Source organism: Lissotriton vulgaris, chromosome 6 (assembly GCF_964263255.1).
Source record: "Lissotriton vulgaris chromosome 6, aLisVul1.2, whole genome shotgun sequence".
NCBI lineage: Eukaryota > Metazoa > Chordata > Amphibia > Caudata > Salamandridae > Lissotriton > Lissotriton vulgaris.
Window position 1 is genome coordinate 1027131025 of NC_141694.1, and position 20773 is coordinate 1027151797.

The 20773-nt window shown below is 42.3% G+C and overlaps 1 protein-coding gene across 2 annotated transcripts in view; it reads right to left on the reverse strand.

Annotated features, from left to right (window-relative positions):
- The window catches only part of LOC147708367 (uncharacterized), a 493742-nt gene that overhangs the window by 317425 nt on the left and 155544 nt on the right, over positions 1-20773 (reverse strand). For both annotated transcript variants that reach the window (XM_086927092.1, XM_086927091.1), the window contains exon 2: positions 15324-15450. In XM_086927092.1, coding sequence (XP_086783218.1) covers positions 15324-15450 — 127 coding nt within the window. The remainder of the gene's footprint in view (positions 1-15323; positions 15451-20773) is intronic.

Here is a 20773-nt window from a genome sequence, read left to right on the forward strand (position 1 = left end):
GGGCGACTGTGTCTCCATTGTCCAGTAGAGTTCGAATGTCGTCTGTTGCTGCGATGAGGGCGGTCTCAGTGCTGTGTTTGGCTCGGAAGCCAGATTGTGAGGGGTCGAGGGATTTGTTGGCTTCGAGGAAGGCGGCGAGCTGGTTGTTGACGGCTTTCTCGATGACTTTGGCCGGGAATGGAAGAAGCGAGATGGGGCGGTAGTTTTTGAGTTCGGTGGGGTCTGCTGTTGGTTTTTTCAGAAGGGCGGTGAGTTCAGCGTGTTTCCAGTCTTCTGGGAAGGTAGCGGAGTTGAAGGAGCAGTTGATGACGTCTCGGAGGTGCGGGGCTATGACGGAGTCTGCTTTGTTGAAGATGTGGTGAGGGCATGGGTCTGTGGGGGATCCGGAGTGGATGGAATTCATCAGGCGGATGGTGTCCTCAGTGGAGATTAGGTTCCAGGCGTTAAGGGTGTTTACGGGGGGAAGATGGTCAGCAGATGGTAGGGTGGGTTGGCTTCCGGGTTGGTTGTCAAAGCTGTTGTGGATGTCAGCAATCTTGTTGTGGAAAAAAGAGGCTAGGGAGTTGCAGAGGGTTTGAGATGGGGTGATGTCGTTGGAGTTGGCCGCGGGGTTGGAAAATTCCTTGACGATGTTGAATAGTTCCTTGCTGTTGTGGGCGTTGTTGTCAAGTCGATCCTTGAATGCTGTTTTCTTGGCTTTTCGGATCAGTTGGTGGTGAGTGCGGGTGGCGCTTTTGAAGGCGTCCTTGGTGCTGGTGGATGGGTCTTTTTTCCAGGCCTTTTCAAGGGAGCGGCACAGTTTCTTGGACTTCTTGAGATCATCGTTGAACCATGAGGCCTTCTTGTTGCCAAGTTTGTGTTGACGTTTTTTCAGTGGTGCTAAGGTGTCGGCGGTGTTGGATAACCAAAGGGTGAGGTTGGAGGCGGCTTCGTTGGCGTTGGAAGAGAGGGCTGGGGAGGTTCGAAGGAGCGATGTGGAGATCTGATCCGTGGTGATTTTGTTCCAGTTTCTTTGTAGAGTTGGTTGGAGGTGGATGATGGGTTTCGGTTTGTTGTAGGTGAAGTGAACGCAGCTGTGGTCAGTCCAGATGAGATTCGTAGTGTGGCTGAAGGAGACATGGTTGCTGGAGGTGAAGATGGGGTCGAGTGTGTGACCTGCGATGTGGGTGGGGGAAGTGACCAGTTGTTTAAGTCCGAGGTTGGCGAGGTTGTCCAAGAGGGTGGCGGTGTTGCGGTCGTTGATCTTTTCAAGGTGGAAGTTGAGGTCTCCCAGAAGGATGTAGTCTTTGGAGGGGAGCGCGTGTGGGGTGATGAAGTCCGTGATGTCTTCACTGAATTTTGCGCGGGGTCCTGGTGGTCTGTAGAGGAGGGTGCCTCTGAGAGTTGTCTTGGGGTCGATGTGGATCTGGAAGTGAAGGTGTTCGGAGTTAGCGAGGTTGGCGTCGGAGCTGGTAGAGATGCGGATGGATTTCTTATGGATGATAGCGATTCCTCCTCCTGTATGGTCGGTGCGGTCCTTGCGTGTGATCTTATAGTCATCAGGGATAGCGATGGCGATGTCAGGGACGGGGGAGGCGTTCATCCATGTTTCCGTTAGGAAGGCGACGTCAGGAGAGATGGTGTCTAGGAGGTTCCAAAGGTCAATGGCGTGCCTGTGGACCGAACGGGTGTTGAGAAGGATGCATTGTAGGTGGTTGGGGTCTGGAATCTGTGGTGTGGTCGTAGCGGGGATGTTGTCGGTGCCGCTAAATTTGCAGGAGAGGCAGGAGAACGGTCCATGGGTGCGTCCAGGAGCGGCATGGACGCAGTTGGGTGCGCGACCAGGGTTAAGGGCTAGGAGGGTGGCGGCATCGTAGGTAATGCGGGAGGGCTGGGCGGCGCTAGGGGCAGGGGGTCTGGCACTGGGCGCGGTCCAGGCGCGGACGGGCGTAGACGGGCTTACCTTTGGCGCACCTTCGGCGCGGGTTGGGCGCGGTCGCTGCGCGTGAACGCTGCGCGCGGGAACTACTGTCATATATGGATAGTGGAGGGGGAGGGGCGAGGGCTGCTCAGCTGGGAGGCGGGGCGGGCTCTAGGGATCACAACAACAACAAAATGGAGGCGGAGGGGGGAGCACAGCGTCGCGCTAGTCAGAGCGCTCAAATAAAGTGAAAAGCGGCACTATGAATTAATTAAATAGCGAGAGAACAACTCGGCAGGCAGGCACACAGCAGGCAAATGTAATAGGCACAAAAACAATGGCAGAAGCAGCACAACGATACCGAGTGCAGTGAAAGCGGCACGCTTAATTAAATTAATTAACTTGTACAGCAGCTCGGCAGGCAGGCACACAGCAGGCAAATGTAATAAGGCACAAAAACAATGGCAGAAGCAGCACAACGATACCGAGTGTCACGAGGGGACACTGGGGAGCGACCACTCAGCCAGAGGGACAGGAGCGAGTCACGGCGCTCTAAGGTTCTGCGGCGCTGATGAGGTCTGTGGGAGGGCTGCTCAGCTGGGAGGCGGGGCGGGCTCTAGGGATCACAACAACAACAAAATGGAGGCGGAGGGGGGAGCACAGCGTCGCGCTAGTCAGAGCGCTCAAATAAAGTGAAAAGCGGCACTATGAATTAATTAAATAGCGAGAGAACAACTCGGCAGGCAGGCACACAGCAGGCAAATGTAATAGGCACAAAAACAATGGCAGAAGCAGCACAACGATACCGAGTGCGGTGAAAGCGGCACGCTTAATTAGAAGATGTGACAATGACATTGCTCCTAAGTTTGCTAGGTCAGAGAATGAATTACCTTCCTCCATCCTGATAAATGATGACCAGTTACTTGTCAGGAAGAAAATTACAGATTGTCAGTTAAAATCCAAACAATATCACGACAAGGTGCATAGAGCTATAAACAAAGAGTTCTTTAAGGGAGAATGGGCATTAGTCACCAAACCTGGTCATCATATCAAGGGAGAATCTAAATTCTTTGACCCTGAAGAGATTGTAGATGTCTCTGAGAGCACTGTTCGCCTAAAGTATTCTGGGTGGCGTAACAAAAGTGATGCAATAAGGCTTAACAAAAGCCAAGTTGATTTATGGCACAAAGGTCAGAATAACGAAGGTGTTTCTAATGATGATTACTCTTGGTTAAATACTTATGATTGTGATAAAGAAGTTGACTCTTCAACTCAAGCAGACAAGTTGTGTTTAGCTAGTAACTGCCCAGTTGATATTGAAAACAACATGTTAAATAGCTGTATTGATGCTTGTAACTTTGCCAACAAGTCACAGTGTAACGAAGATGCCAGTGTGCAAATTGACATCAGTGATGGTGTTTTGGATCGGGTTTCCTCCACTGTACCCACAGAGTCCGCAAGTAATGCTATTATGCATGGTGGGTGGGAGGGAACCTGCACCAGGTTTGGCAGAATATCTAAGTTACCCAGCACGCTCAGAGATTATGATTTGAGGTAATCTTTCCCTCAGAAAGGGAGATGTTGTAGTTCTAGTTGTTTATTCCTCCCCTCCTCCCATTGGTCAGCTAGCACGCGCCAGCTGTGGAATGCCTAGCACATATTTAAGTGACATCAGGACTCCTCATTCGACTTTCTGTGACCTCCGTTGACTCTGCGCAGTCACCTGTTCCTTCCCACAAGCTCCTTGGTATTTACAATAAATCTTCCGTACAACATTTCTTGTTTCTGTCATTGTCTTCACACATAATCACTACAAAGGCTACTGAACCGAAACCTAAGATGCTTGAATGGGCTGAGAAAGAAGACTTTATTGAAACTGGCAAGACTCATGCTGCTATGTCCCTGGACCTTGAAAAGAAAGGGAAAATAGGGTAAAAACAGAGTATAATAATACATTTATTGGTTCCAGTGAATGTGAGCACAATTTTCTGATAATAGGAGGATTAAAAGGTGGAACAGATCCAGTATTTCCTGGAATTTATTATGTATGTGGGAACAAAGCTTATTTTAAGCTGCCGAACCACTGGTATGGGAGTCACTATTTCAGAATAGTATTCCCAAAGGTGTATCATGTAAAAAGAATCACTGGAAGCAATGAAGAAATAACGGACTAACACCCAAGAAAAGGGATAGTTTTTCAGAAATTGTAGGAGATATATTTAGTTCATTAATACCTTCAGTGGGAGTAATTCTGAATACACAAAGAATTTGTAAATTATCAACAGTGGTGGATCGTTTATCGACTGACACTGCTGGAGGATTTTTTTTTATCAATACTGAATTTGTTGCGGTAAGATCCCTGGTTTTGCTAAATCGACTTGCTCTTGATATATTATTGGCAATAGAGGGCGGAGTCTGTAAAATGTTGAATGCGAAATATTGTTGCACCTACATACCGGATAAAAGTGCTGAAATTGGAAAGAATGTAAAAAATATCACACATTTGGAAGAAGAATTGAAACCACTAGAAGTTGACAGTGTATGGAAGAAACTAACAAATAGTATTTCTTCTATAGGTAGTTGGTTTTCTAATATAGGGAGAAGTATTATAGGTCAAGTACTGATGCTAATAATAAGAATAACACTTTTAGTTTTAACAATAATGGTTTGGTGCACATGCTGCAGGAAAAGAAAATGGTATGGAGTGAAGGAAAAGGGAAGGAAAAGAAAATATGATGAAATCCAGCTTGAAGAAATAAAAGGAGACATTTACAAAAGAATGAAGGGTTTTCAAAAGAGAAAGGAAAAGGGAAATTCTAAAGTAGTAGAAGAAATAGAAATGGAAAATTGCGAAAGTTGGCATCTGGTTTACAAATGTTGTGATGCCATCATAGAGGGGATTGATGGAGCAAGATTTCGTATGTAAGAAACTTGCTCAGATTCAATCCTCTCGAATAAAATGTAATAATGTAACCAACATGTTTTGTAAATACTAATAATTGCATTACACAACATTTATTTTATCTAGGGGAAGCTTATAAATGTCTTTACTAACAAGTAACCAGAGTGACTAAAAATGGCTGCTGAAAATGCGAGAACTCTTATGCACATGCGTCTACTGCATCTACATATTATGACGTCTTTCGCTTTGGTGGGAAATCTTTGCAGCTGCGCAGTAGTATTAAAAATGGCCACTTTGACCCTCACATGCTAATGTACATGGCTATGCTTAAACTAATCCTTGCATGTCTTAATAAACTGCTAATGCAATAGTTAAAATAAAGTAAGGGGATTAGAGTAGGAATTAGTGGTATCCAGTGCATTCATTTATTTCCGTATTTTAACATGTTGTTCTTTGACTTTATTATTAGTTCGTATTTGGGCCTGGAAGGTGACTGAAATCACCATCTTGCCTGGATGTGTGCAGGCGCGTGGGACACTGTCAAACTTCAAGCTATGACATTGAAACCCTGCCAAGTACAGTTTAACTAAAAGACGCGCCTGAGAACATCACCTCTTGACCCGGAGAGGGGAAGGAGAAAAAGAAAAATTTTGCATACAATGTACTATTTCAATGTGACATGCGGGTGGGAAATAAAGTTTGGGAAATTAAGTAAGGGGAGGGAACATAAAACAATGAACCTAAGAAATTTGACATTACATTAGTATGGTGTGATGACATCTCCCCATCCCATTGTCCAATCACCAATAGGGGATTCACGAATATTGAAACACTGGGGGGTGGTACATACACTGAGAATAGTATAACTAAGGTAGGCTCAGTCACTTAGATTGTCAGACTTGTCACCGACTTGTCACCGACCCATCATTCTTCCAGACGACGCCGGAGGCCATGGAGGTCAGAGACGCTGCTCGAGTACTCCGGCAGAAGAATCGAGAAAGGAGAGACAGAGAGAAAGAAGAGCTGGAGAGATTGCTGAAGGAGAAGAATCCGTCCATCCAGAAGGGGGACGAACCAAGGATAGTTGCACCAGAGAGGGGTGTAATGCAGGCATTGCACTTAAAAGAGGTTATCTGTCCTGTCCTGAACCTGTCCTGAACTGTTGGCTACTGACTACTCGGTGGTCCCTTTTCCAGCTCCTTGGCCAGGGGTTGGTCCTCACACCATTCTAGGTAAATATCAATTTGTGTGGTATGTCCTTGTACTGTTTTCCTTTTCCACCCATCCCAGGAACCAACTTCATGAGATTTTACTAAGTCTTTATGTTTTTACTTAGATCATTAATTCTCTTCAAAAAGTTTGGTGTTTGACATGCATTGGTATTTGACTCACAAAATTATTGCATAGATAAAGGTTTTTAAAACTCTCCTGAGTCTGTGGTCGTTCAAATAAAGGTAAATGTAATTTATGCCTATTATGCTAACAACCTGATCTATCGACCACATGAAATTGAGAAGTAAGGGGATAAGGTATTGGTAAGAATTGGTGTACAGGTGTAATTCAGTATAAGGTAAAATAAGTCCTGCTCGTCAGCGTAAGATTGCCAGCTTATTGAATGAATGTTTTATGGGCCCAGGTGAGTATGGTATTTTAGAAATGAACCCATGCTGGTAATCCCGCTGCATCAGGAGTAACCTGTCTCCTGTCCTCTAAATCAGGCCCATAATATGGTTTAAGGGGTTTTTGTGGTCAGTGGTCTCGTATGATCTGCAGATTAGCAGGGAGAGAGAAGTTGTTGTATTTAGACTAGTCTTTCCATTGGTTTCTTTGACCTCTTGCTTACTGTGTTTGTTTAGTGATGTGGAATAACATTTGGTGATGGTCTGACCAGTCATTTGGGGTGATAGAGTCTACGTTTAAGACTCAAATGTCAAATTGATTAGGTAAAGTGTAGCACCTTTGTTGTGTGTTGGTTTCGTAAATATTTCGACAAGGTTTGAACGTTACTGAAGGTTTTTAGAGCAGGTACCTATGAACCTTCATCGTTGTTCCAGTGGAAATTAACATTTACTGGGAATATAGCATTCGGTGTAGTAGGGAGTGCACCTTGATTGTTTCCATTAAATATTAGATAAACAACTGGCTGTCCTGTGGTGGGCGGTAGATGAAGTGAGCTTTCGCTGTTGAATTGCCTTCTGTGAGGATATCTATGGCCATGTATTTTCCTGTGGAAAGCGTATCCACATGGAATGGATTCATGTATAACGTGTCCAGATCATGATACATGGTTGTTTCTGCAATGTCTGTAGCATGTTTGGCTGCCAGTCTGCAGCTGTGTAATATGCTCGTCAGTGTTCTTACTGTTTCTTGAGGTCTATTTGCGTGGTCAAGGATGAGAGGAATCCTTCTCAGGTTCTCTTAGTTTACATATTACTCTATTAAACACTGGTCCCACCTCTCCAAACCAAAGCGCATAAGAGAAGCACTCAAAGGAAGTGAAGGGGAAAGGTACAACAGAGATATCCAAATACAAAACAGAGTAACTGTGGGTCGAACAAAGTGTCTAGTGAAATGTGTCTGGATGACTACGTGCGTGCTATTAGAGTTGTTTGAACAGCACACAACAAGATATCGCACTGTGTGGGAAGATATCCATCAGTTACTCGTCCTTTGCCGCCCTGTCATCATTTGAAACACTTCCCAAAGTGGAGAGTCTTGGTTGTCGCCACTTCATAAAGGAGAAGATGTTGTTATGCGGTAGGGAAGGTGCTATATAGTAACTGAGGAGCAGTGCAGGAATAAGTTGTGAAAACCAAAAAGGAAGAATGTGCTCTATAATAAAATTGGATAATGAACGCTAAGAGACTTTATTCTGGTGCCGTTCATTTCCAAGACTAAAAAACAATTCAGTGTAAAGTTGCCAGTGATTAACCCTAATAGTCACTGGCCCATTCTGATGGTCGACATGTTTCTGCGGTAGTTTAAAGATCACTAAGTATCTCCCGCTTCTTCAGGACCTATAACATTTGCTACTGCTCAAAAGTGCGATATAAAAAGGATTTCTGATACAGATATCACCTGTTCAAACCTGGTAGTCCTCCTAATTGTGCAGGGGATGTCCAGGGAAGACGTCATCAAGACACAGACAACATAGATAAAAGACACATACAAAGATAAAAACGGCATTACCATGATTAGTGTAAGTCATCTCATATCGTCAACTAATGATATGGCAATCCTATATGACCAGTTACCATTCACTGGATCATTTGAGTCCTCTCGCTCACCTATAGGGTAAGAGGAACGTGCCACTCCTCGCCTGGCTACAGCTCAGGAAGATAGTGCACCGCTCTATGATGTAGAAAAAGTGAGATGTAAAGTCAATAAAAACAACGCGAGTGCCAGGTAAATCCACACAGAGCACGAACGATGGGAACAGTCACCCGTTCAGGTTGACGCGAATCGTACACACAGAGACATAAATCATACAGGGCTGTCTTCTGCTGTGTATGAACCAGAACACAAGTGGATTTAGCTGTGGCAGTATGGTCAATGGTTAAATACGTAGGCTTTGACCTCTGTGCCAACATTTGAGCTGGAATAGGGATATTTTCACCCTAATCACAATACAAGGGTGTGATTAAACATGAGCAAGCGAACAACACCTAAGAAAGATATGGAGGTATATGATGAAGGGGGAATTTATATACACAAGGTGCAAATATGGACAATGGTATCTCATTAAGACTAAATGAAGCGCTTTCATACCTGGCACTCGCGTTGTTTTTATTGACTTTACATCTCACTTTTTCTACATCATAGAGCGGTGCACTATCTTCCTGAGCTGTAGCCAGGCGAGGAGTGGCACGTTCCTCTTACCCTATAGGTGAGCGAGAGGACTCAAATGATCCAGTGAATGGTAACTGGTCATATAGGATTGCCATATCATTAGTTGACGATATGAGATGACTTACACTAACCATGGTAATGTCGTTTTTATCTTTGTATGTGTCTTTTATCTATGTTGTCTGTGTCTTGATGACGTCTTCCCTGGACATCCCCTGCACAATTAGGAGGACTAACAGGTTTGAACAGGTGATATCTGTATCAGAAATCCTTTTTATATCGCACTTTTGAGCAGTAGCAAATGTTATAGGTCCTGAAGAAGCGGGAGATACTTAGTGATCTTTAAACTACCGCAGAAACATGTCGACCATCACAATGGGCCAGTGACTATTAGGGTTAATCACTGGCAACTTTGCACTGAATTGTTTTTTAGTCTTGGAAATGAACGGCACCAGAATAAAGTCTCTTAGCGTTCATTATCCAATTTTATTATAGAGCACATTCTTCCTTTTTGGTTTTCACAACTTATTCCTGCACTGCTCCTCAGTTACTATATAGCACCTTCCCTACCGCATAACAACATCTTCTCCTTTATGAAGTGGCGACAACCAAGACTCTCCACTTTGGGAAGTGTTTCAAATGATGACAGGGCGGCAAAGGACGAGTAACTGATGGATATCTTCCCACACAGTGCGATATCTTGTTGTGTGCTGTTCAAACAACTCTAATAGCACGCACGTAGTCATCCAGACACATTTCACTAGACACTTTGTTCGACCCACAGTTACTCTGTTTTGTATTTGTACATTTGGTTAGGGGGCTGTAACTGCGTGGTCGTTAAATATTCCCTGGGACCCTCCTTCTATCAGTTCGTTGTTATTACAACAGAGATATCAACATAACTAGAACATCTTCTTCCTTAGACAGAATAAGCAGAGGACATTTTCATCACAGTTCCCTCTGGGGGCGCTCTCTCAGCCCTATGCCTATTGTCAATGCCTCCCTCACTCAAGGCATCTTCAAAGAAGCTCTCAAGACATAGCAGATCTTCCCACTCCTAAAGAAACCTATTAGGTTATAATAGACTTTAATGACCTCGCCATCTACTGGACCATCACTCAACTACCATTCATCAGCAAGTTCATTGAAAAAGAAGTCTATGTTCACCTTTTAAAGCACATTCATGCTAACAATCTACTGCGCAACTACCAGTCTGGCTTCAGATCGCACTGCAGCATGGAGACTCCTACCTTACACATTGTGGAAGATGCTCTACTGAGGAAGATGATCATAACCCTTGCTTTTTAATATCGATAGACCTTTCAGCTGCATTTGACAGTGGACCATTCCACACTCATATACACTCCAGAGCAGAGCATGTGATTCACAGACAATATACTTCACTGTTTCTCCTCCTACTATTCCAACCAACAACAGTTTGTTTACATGGGTAATTCCAGGTCCCAAGAGATCCCTATCACCTTCAGAGTTCACCAGGGCTCTATGCTGCATGCTGTTATTTTCAACCTCTGCATTGAGCCACTTCTCAAAGATAATGGCATCAAGATTCATCAATCTGCTGATGCTACACAACTATGCCAGAGAGTCTCCTCTGCATCAGACATACAAAGCTTCAAACACTTTTTGCACATCATCTAGACCTAAATAGTTAGAGCCTAGCTGGAGCTTAACCCAACCAGAATTCCTGTTATGTGCCAGGAAAAACAAACAGGAAACAATACAAACACGGTTCAATGACATGAGCCTTTACAGCTTCTAATTGCAACTTTCACTGAATGCCAAGAGAGTATGATTCACCCTGGACACCAACTTCATCTTCATGCAACACATTGCCAAAAAGCAGCTGCCTCTTTCAATAAAGCAACACCGTTTCTTCCAGAAAGCAATTTCGGACCTTCTGTTCAACCTTCTACTCTTGCATCAGGATGTGGTAATGCCATACTCCATGGCCTCCCATACGCCACACTGACAGCCCATAAGGACATCCTGCACATGCAGCACCTTTCATACAGGACTTAAGAAACATGATCACATCAGGATTTATCCTGTTGGAACTCCATTGACTCACCTCTCCAACCCTCATCATCTTCAAAACCAGCTGTATCCTTTAAAGGACATCAAGACCGGAATCCTCATTTATCTTGCAGTTAAGTGCACCATCTATGCTGGTTTGAGGCACACTTGCAGCCAGGACACTATCAAGCTGCAGACTAAGTAGTGTATAAAAGAGGCACGGCAGCAGGCTTTTGCCATATATGGACCCAGGGCCAAGAACCACATACTCACACCCATCAGAACTACCCCCCCCCCCCCCCCACTGCTCCAATTTAAGTAAAAGCCAAGGATGCACCTCCTTAAAGAACACTACAAAACAAAGCATTAACAGTTCATAGACCTCTACTTCTCCTATCACTTGCCGATGTTATGTTAGTGTTGGACCTTGTACGGCACTTTGCTGCCTTTTGGCTACAGCTATACATACAGGATGATCATTCAGAGGCAGTTTCAGGACAGCAGATGCCACTTAGAGAGTCCCACATTCTTCATTGCACTCTACGTTTTCAGGCAAGATAAGGGAGGTTCTAGGCAATTGGGAAAGTCTAACGGCTGATGCATGGGTCCTACAGCCTGTTTCAGACTGCAGGTTTGCATTCTACAGATTTCCAGTGGATTCCCCAACCAAACCCACATCATTTTTCACAGAGGCAGCAAAGAAAATACCTGAAAGATCTCAATGGAAAAAATATTACAGTGTGTCCATGTGCGCATCCAAGGGATCTCCTCAGCAACCCCTTCCTGGTCCAGAAAGCAAAAAGAGGAGTAAGGTTGATTCTAAACCGGAGAGAGTTCAACCACTGGGTGGTATACGGGGACTGAATGATGAAAGTCAGTGATATTCTCAGGGACATGCTGCATGGAGCTGGTTGGTGCAGAATGGCCTTGAGGATTTGTCCCTAGTGGTCACAATTCTGAAGCCTGTAGTTTAGCCAATAGTTTACACCGTGATGTTTAACAAAAATACTAATGCCTGTGGTAGATTCTGGAAGGACACATGGTAAGGTTTGTTAATGTACTTAGACTACATGATCTTGATTGGCACAGCCGAAAGCTATTTTTTGGAGCCAGTTCAAGGTAGCAACATATCTTATGAGGAGTCTATGGTGTGTTGTAAATTTTCTTATAAATTTGGACGAGCCAGGCATCTCTCACAAAAGATGGCACTGCACCTGTCTCAAGACTTCTTCCACGTTTGCTTGGTACTGAAAATGTTGCTCACAATAAAATACATTCCATTCCATTCCACCAAACTTTATTTCGGTCAATGAGACCATAAAAAGTGAACAATACGGACAATGATACATAAAATACATGGAAAAAGAGCAATATATGAGAATAAAATGAAGACAGAACTCAGTTAAAACTTCGATAAAATTCATCATAACGGGGAAAAATTAATATGAATAAGGTGCTGCTAGTCAGCAACCAACGATTACCCCAAATCAAGTTGGTATCTTCAAATTTCCAATATTCAATAGTGTTGATTTTTTAAATTTAACAGGTTAAAAGATAATAAAACATAGATTGAATGATTAAAAAAACTATAGTAAATAAGAGATGACTGGATGGGCACTATGGAAAAGTTTAGACTTGCAGAACTGGATTTAGGAGTTACCTCCGGTTGTGCCACATAGAGTTTAAAAAGCAGGAAACTGCAAAAACTATGGGTGGTTGGGAGTCTGTTCGCAATAATCTGAATGCCTCCACATACTGCCTACAACCCAGGTTCCTGCAAAGTGGAACTAGCCATCGCCTTCTAGCTGTTTTATGCCCAGGACAAAAAACAGAAAACGTGGATATCAGTCTCATCGGTACAGTTACATGCAGGACACCCCAGGGTGAAGGCTTTTGACCATTTGTGGTAAAGGCGCGAAGCGGGAGAGTCCCTATTCTAAACTGGAAATAGTTTTTCCTTGCCAAGAAAGGTTGGATGATATCCAATAAGTGCTCAAAGTGGTCCTCAGCTTTGATGTTTAGAAAGTTGACTGTTAAATGACCTAATAGAGTATTCCCCTGGATGTCGGCTAGTTTGAGCAATCTATAAGCTCTAACTAGTGCGAGACGTGAAATGGCCTGGCACACTACTTCCGGGTTACTCCATAGGATTGGAAGACCTAGCTTGTGACATGTGTCCCTGATGTGTGAGAACAACGGCAGGTTGCCCGCTCCCGGAAATCCCAGAATCTCCTTTAGTCCTATTCGATGGCCTGCGAGTTCGGGGGTCACCCACAATCTTCGCCAGAGTGTTAATGGTCGAAGACCTATCACCTCTGCTATGGGTCTAATACCAAGATCCATTTGTAAGGGGATGAGTGGGGTGCTAGGTGAAAGACCCAGCAGCTGTCTCATAAAGTTGTGCACAGTTTGGACAGACAACCAGGGGCGCAATGCCCCCAAAGCTCAGCTCCATGCATGACAGCACTCCTAATTTGCACTTTGTAAATCTCGGCCACCTGGCAGCCGGTTTGCAAGAGGAGCTCCTGTAGGTTTTTAATACCCCCCCTACCGTCTGGGCAAGTTTGAGGCTAGCTTTAGCTAATTGTGGGCCCCAGTCAAACTTTTCAGACAGTGTGACACCAAGATACATTCCAGATGTATTAATATGTGGTTTCTGGTTCGTTTCTTTCCAGGGCTAAGGATGGTGCTGGACCTGACAGATCTTTCATTCTGCATACATGCCAGTTAAATCTGTGATAAGGGTTTCTTCTAGGAAAATATGTATATGTCAGAATGAACGTAATTTCAGATTCCAATAAGGAAATGCTGGATTCTGTAAGAAAGTTGATTTATTGAAATGGAAACATGCACATTACACCATAGTTTAACAAAAAGTAGACATCTTTTGAGTACATAAATACTCACACCAGTGGTCAATACCATTCTATTCTTCTTCGGTTTCAGGCTAGGATTGATTTGAACATTTTAATATTAGCTCAACAGTCTATCTATGGCTATGCATCTAGTTATTTGAAGCACGTTTACAATGCATATTCGCGCCAGCTCATGCCAACCCCATATAAAAACAAGCACTGACAAAGCTAATAGGTCTGGCTTTGACAAGCTAGGGTGATGTTTATTTTTTATTGCAAGCATATGCCCAAAGATTAATAAAAAAGAGAAAACAAAACCCACCACTACATATACTATGCGACCAATGCTTGCAATAAACATTTTAAATAAAAAAGTAACCACTGCAAATAATTGTACTATATTCGTGAAGATGCTTTCTAGCAGGCTGTTAAACTTAGAATAGGCACAGAAACCCTTTCCAGTTTTAAATTTACATCACATGAAAATCTGATTTTTATTGGTTCACTTACTGCAACCTGAAGACTTAGCTTAAGCACACAAATATCACAAAACAACAAAAAGAAAGAGAACAAAGAATGGAAAGAAAAAAGAAATGCCATGGTAAAGTTTTGGCCCTCCAGCCCGGTCACTGCAGTGCACTTCTTTCTAGGCCTATGATCTCATGTAATGAGAAAAAATGCCATCAATCACAGTGCAATAGATTCGATAACAGCTTAACAGCTGACCAATGGATGAAGAGAGATAACCCCAAGCCCACGTGTGTATTTTTTATTTATGTTTTTTTTATTACAAGAGGTTGGGGAAAGAGCTAAAGTTGTCTAGGCCAGGCCAAAAAAAGTGGAGCTGTGATAAATTCCTTCCTTGTGGTTAATGATTGTAAACTATGGAACTCACTGTTGTTGTGTGTAGGTGAGAAAAATGAGCAACTAGCTTATAGGAGGTAGAAAAGGCTTCCTTTTCTGATTTATCTTATTCTGTTAACTCAGTACCATCACTTGAATACCCTGTGAGGATTTTAGCCCTCTAGAAAAGCATCCAGATAATGTTGAAAATGAGCTCCTTAAGATTGGGGGAATTTAGATACTGCCTATTAGCTACAAAACTATGTGTTGCTTTGAGAGATTGCACCGTTCAATGCAGGACTTCTCAGGAGGCTCTTGAGTGTAGCAATTCATGGTTTCAGATATATTTCAGGAGCTAGACCTGAATCTTTAAATACATTTGAATGTAAATTCTACTCCTATTGAAAATCAGACATAAAATACACTCTTAAATTATGAAATGCTGAAAGCCACCTTAATACCATGTTTTAGGGTTTTAACTAAATAAGTATCAATTGAGGAACTTAGTGCAAAGGTTTGTGTTATTTCAAATTTTCGTTATGCAGCACAATAAGTTATGAATTTAAGCTAAAACAAATAGTGCCAAGAAACAGGAAAAATGTGCATCAAATTGTCCAATGGTATTGAAAATTAAGCTGGTGCAATGGAAGTACCCCCCCCCTCCCCACACACAACAAAAACACGTTTTATGTATGTTGCTCAACTTACATGTAGATATATCTACTTTCAAATTTTAGAAGGCGGAGGATGGTGAACATATCTAGGATTATCTTCTGAGATTGTTTCAAACTCTGAATTAACATGGAATTAAACCAAACTACAATTCATTTGCTCTTGGGGTTGTACTTAAAGTCCTATGCCAATCCAAATATTGAACAGTGCAGCTAATCCAAACTAAGTTAAAAACTGAATTTATCTCGAAAATAAAATCATTTAAAGTTACCGAGAGAAATCAAGGCTTGGTGTATTTCCTTCACCACATTTCTGTAAAGTTCCTTCTGCCATCGCTGTAGAGTTTTCCAGTCTTCTTCGGTGAAATAGGCAGCAACATCACGAAACGTAATTGATCTCTGGAATAAAATGTTCACATGATGTAAGCATTAACTTTAGACAAGAATCGTTCTGTGTTGAATTAAGCGGAAGTCTTTTTTCCCTGTTCCTCTACAACTTTAGCCCTTTTATTCAGGACTGAAATCTCTCTGCCTATTTTGTATCTTTCCCTGCCTGTTTCCTCTTTTTTTCTGGCCCTCTTCTATAGCTCTACCTCCCCTTTCACTTTCCTTTTCGGGCTGTAGATGTTGCTGGATGCTACTAAACTATGTTAAGGTACTGATTAACATATTTCACTTTTTTGCGATACAGAGGCATAAACATGGCAGTCTAGCTGATTAGCGATGAGAAGGATGCGTTGGAAGTACATATATTGCCATGGAAGGCAGATGTATTTACAAACTGACCTGCAACACACAAGGCCCCCCACACCCGATCCGCCAATTACCTGAACAGCAAACTGGTTAAAGCAGGAAAATCAAGAACTCTGAGAAGCACCAACTCACTTCTTCTCATCCCCCCCCCGAAATTGAAAAGGAAAGCGACCCAATGCCGATCCTTCTCTGGTGATGTTCCCAGGATATGGAACCCACTCCCTACTGACCTCAGATGCAACCCCTCCTTCCCTTGCTTCAAAAAGGACCTGAAACTACTGCTCCTCAACCAATACTTCTCTGACCAAGTCAACCAACCTAGGCATCAATAGACTAATGGTCTCCCCTCTCACTCTGACTTTCAAGGATGAGGGTTATCTGACTGTTTCAACCACCTGCGTTTTTAACTCCTTCAATGTATACTTAAGTGTGATGTCTTTGCTTATATATTTTATGCATCCTCATGTCATGTGATGTAGTGCAACTTTTTCTATTCCTTTGTGTATGTAAAGCGCTCTGATGACCCCGGGTCTAGCTAGCGCTATATAAAACTTTATAAATAAATAAAATATATTTACAGGATCTGTAAGTTACATTTTAAGACTTTTTGGACAGGCATCATTAACTTTTATATTTGGGATAAAGAAAGTGTACTAGCTACATTTATGCAACTCCCTCTGACGTTTAACCATCTCTTCATATACTTCCAATCTTTGCGAAGGTCATCTCTACGAAAGGTGCCACACTGTAGAAGCGAATAACCCTCAACGTTCATATTTCCATCTTATAAACTGACATGGGAACGAGGCCTGCTATTAGAAAATACTTTTGCTGTCAAAATATGAAAAGGCCATGTTCAGAAAGAAGGGGAATGTAAAATATGTTCCAAATAAGGATTAACCACAAGCCCATCCTGAGACAGGCTTTATGCCAATTGTTAAATTTAAAGCTGCCTTGCCGTATAAGTCTAAAGAGGGAACGGGCTGTTGTGAGTAAGAAAGAAATTAATCTCTGGGTGTACTTTAACAGTTTATTCTTGGAGTTCGAAAATGTCTAGTGTAGAAGAGCAAGATTCTGAATCTTACATGAAATCCACAATTTAACAAAGAAATCCCACAAGCACTGTGCATTGCTGGTCATAAAACGCTCCAGCCCTTCTCTTATCAGGACAGCAAGAAGTATCCAATTCATTATTATCACAGAGATTACAGTATAAAAATACAAATTACGTCTAAGGAAACACAAATAGTATCAAGAGACATCATCTAATTAGATCAGTTTATAAAATCTATAGATACATCATTTTGTTTATAGTAAAAATATAAAGCATATTGAACCTACCTTGCCCATATATTTGATCCTAGGTACAACAGATGCAATGGAAATTACAAATAATTTTCACATTGGATATTGCATTGTTAACTAGAGTGCAATACAAACCATCTTTCATTCTTGTTCGGGACTAACGCTGCAAGGATCTAGCTTACCATTTTTTTCAAAGATTGAAAACATTCTGGCATATTTTACTCATGCGATCCTGAGAATATAATGATGATATCCCAGCTTGCAGTTTCTCCTTTTTCTTATGCATTCCTGACATTTTCAACCCACAACCGGTGGGAAACACACTTCCTAAACTAAGGTCCATGCAATCTGCATCTCCTCTGGCTCCCGGCTTGAAGAGAATTGTTATGTTTCCCTTTTATTTTATTTCTTGCAAAAATACATTGATGCCCTGGAGTAGGAAGATATTCTTTAATATAAATGAGCTCGCTAAGTGAATGCGACAGTGGGAGTGCCAAAGGCAAGTCCATTCACAACCGTCTATACTTGGGGCCAAAGATTCTGTCCAATTTCAGTCAGATGATTCATCACTTGAGAAGTGAGAGGTTTTATTAAAGTTAACTCACAAAATGTTGTCTTTACTCGAAAACAGAACTATCACACAAAGCTATTTAAATCCTAAGGCCAGAAAATCTTTACCATCCCTCCTCTGAACTCCTCAACACTGTTCCTTCTGATGTAATGTGTCCTTCCACTACTTCCTATTCCAATTTAAAGAACGTATAATTGACTACCAATGAAAGACAACTCTGCAATGTGCAATTCCTCATTGCCCAAAGAAACACAATCTATACCTTATTCAAACAATACAATTTATACATACTTTATTTGGCGGAAACTTCGATCACTGCACCTACTAACTCAATCATTAACGAGTTGGTCTCTAGCAATATTAAAAAAATGTGAACTGACCATGATTTCAAGACGTTGGTCAGGTAGCATACATTTGTTCACATTACACTGCAGCTTACGCAGGAATACTCTCCTTCAAAAATCTACTGCAAAAGTGTAATTGCATCATGTTAAATTAACAAGATATTAATATATTATCTACTGCTTTATTGCCCTTCCCACGTACCTTCCAATACACTGTCTTTAATAAGCGATATAATTGGCAATCTATACCTAAATAAACAATCTAATATTGTTAGGAGACGTAAACCTATTGTTAAAAGTTCCCAAAGGATGTCCCTTAGATGTTTACAGAAGTCTTAGAGAACTATGGCAAGGCAATACAAAAACAGAAGCGATAGATCAATGGATAACATTGCTGTTGACACTAGCTGGTCGGGTGGCTCTTATGAATATGGTGGTGATCCTTCACTTTTTATATCCCACTTTTTCTTCCTCATTCGCTCTGGAGCACTCTGAGGGCACACATGATTCGACCTCCCTGGGCTGGGAGACTGCCTCGGGTGCGCTGGGAGACTCTTACATTGCCCTACGACATGTGTGAACTAAATGCTCCTGATCTTGAAATCTACTTTACAGCGACACAATGTAGTTTTGTGCATTACTGGATACATCGACCAAGAGATATTCTACACTTATGGCTGAAGCGAGCAGCAGCAGCTCTCTTATCTTCACCACAGGTGCTTTTTCGTACACCGGTGTGCCAGTATCATATGTTTGATTCCTTGAATGTCAGACGTTGCTCCTGGAGCGCCAAGCGGATTCCCAACTGTACTCAACTTACACTCCATTGCCCTGATGTCTATTGTTTCCCGCTTGGGCAAGAGAAGGGCGCAGCACGAACATTGGGAACCCTGGGTATTCATACTATGGGAGATTTTTTCAAAAAAGGAGTGGTGCACAGTTGTTACATATAGTAGCTAGAACATATGCATGTATACAAGAAGAACCTAGGTCTGGCATAACGAAAGCAAGGCATGATTGACAAAATGATCTGGGCATTAACATCCCTGATAAACAATGGCAACATTGCTGTTCGACAAAATCCGAAGGTTCCCCCTTCTGGGGGGAGAACAACCCAGTGCACCACAAGATGGACCGAAGTCTTATTCCATGAGCAAAGTAAATCATAAGTCTATATTGACCATTTCAGGGTTTAATCATAACGTTGTTGAACATTCTCATGTATTCAAATCCCAAATTGGTAAAGAAACCAAAAACGTGTCACTGCATTATTTTAACTGAGCCATTGTAATCCTCAAAAAAAATCCCGATGCATTTCGGGCGGGTGCCCTTTGTCAAGGGATTACTCTACAGAGAAAATAAAAATAACCAGAATCAATCTAATGTCCATAACAAGATTCTCAAAAAATCATGCAGAGTCGAGCATTACCAAAATTATGTGCCTAAATAGCGGTGACGGAAACCGGGAGGGTGTGAAAGAAGAACAATAAACCATCCAAGATAGTCTTCGATAGTCTCCGGGTTTTCCGCCCTTCTTTTGTGTTTACTCTCATTGGCTTAACTACCATGAGAACACGCTTCACCCGTACAACTGCTTTGCTGGTACGCCGCGAGGCACAGCGTAAACGCTCACATGTAAGTACTCCACGGGAGACCTTTTCATGCACTTTGAAGCGTTAGCTATATTTTCTCACTTATACACGCAATTTCTGGTTGGGTCCTCATTGTCGGTTTTCTTTTCTACATCTCCAGCATTCACTCCTTGCTGAACTTTACGCTTTCATCTCATATTCATCTCGGGATATCGAAGACTATCTTGGATGGTTTGTTGTTCTTCTTTCACACCCTTCCGGTTTCCGTCACCGCTATTTAGGCACATAATTTTGGTAATGCTCGACTCTGCATGATTTTTTGAGAATCTTGTTATGGACATTAGATTGATTCTGGTTATTTTTATTTTCTCTGTAGAGTAATCCCTTGACAAAGGGCACCCGCCCGAAATGCATCGGGATTTTTTTGAGGATTACAATGGCTCAGTTAAAATAATGCAGTGACACGTTTTTTGGTTTCTTTACCAATTTGGGATTTGAATACATGAGAATGTTCAACAACGTTATGATTAAACCCTGAAATGGTCAATATAGACTTGTGATTTACTTTGCTCATGGAATAAGACTTCGGTCCATCTTGTGGTGCACTGGGTTGTTCTCCCCCCAGAAGGGGGAACCTTCGGATTTTGTCTTTAATGCTCACACTGCCTGGCCAGACAGTGTCTTAATCCAGTTGCACACTACAGCTCATTATAACACTCTACATCAGAGTAACATTAACGCTGTGCGAGCTCCCACTCAATTTGAATTTCTACTTTATCTGTCCTTGGACCTCAGCACGCTTTCTAACATGAATTTTGATTCGGTCTCAGGGATGACCGATCAAAAAGCAAGTACTTTTGCTTATACAACTGAAGACGCTGATAAAATGTATAATTTAATTCAGGAAGAAGTCACCGCCACTGGTAACACCCGCAGCGCGGAAAGTAACCTCAAACAATTACTCTACCTTTTGAAAAAAGAATCTAACCAGAAACTACATGCGAGTACCCTGATACGGTATCATCGTGTGCAACGGATCCCCCGGGGCCTACGTGTCCCTTTAAAACCGCTTCTTTGCAAAAATAATGCTAAATTTGTCGAACGTTGGTATTCTATACTCAACAAGTGCTCCCTCGATCTGATTCTGTTGATCGTGG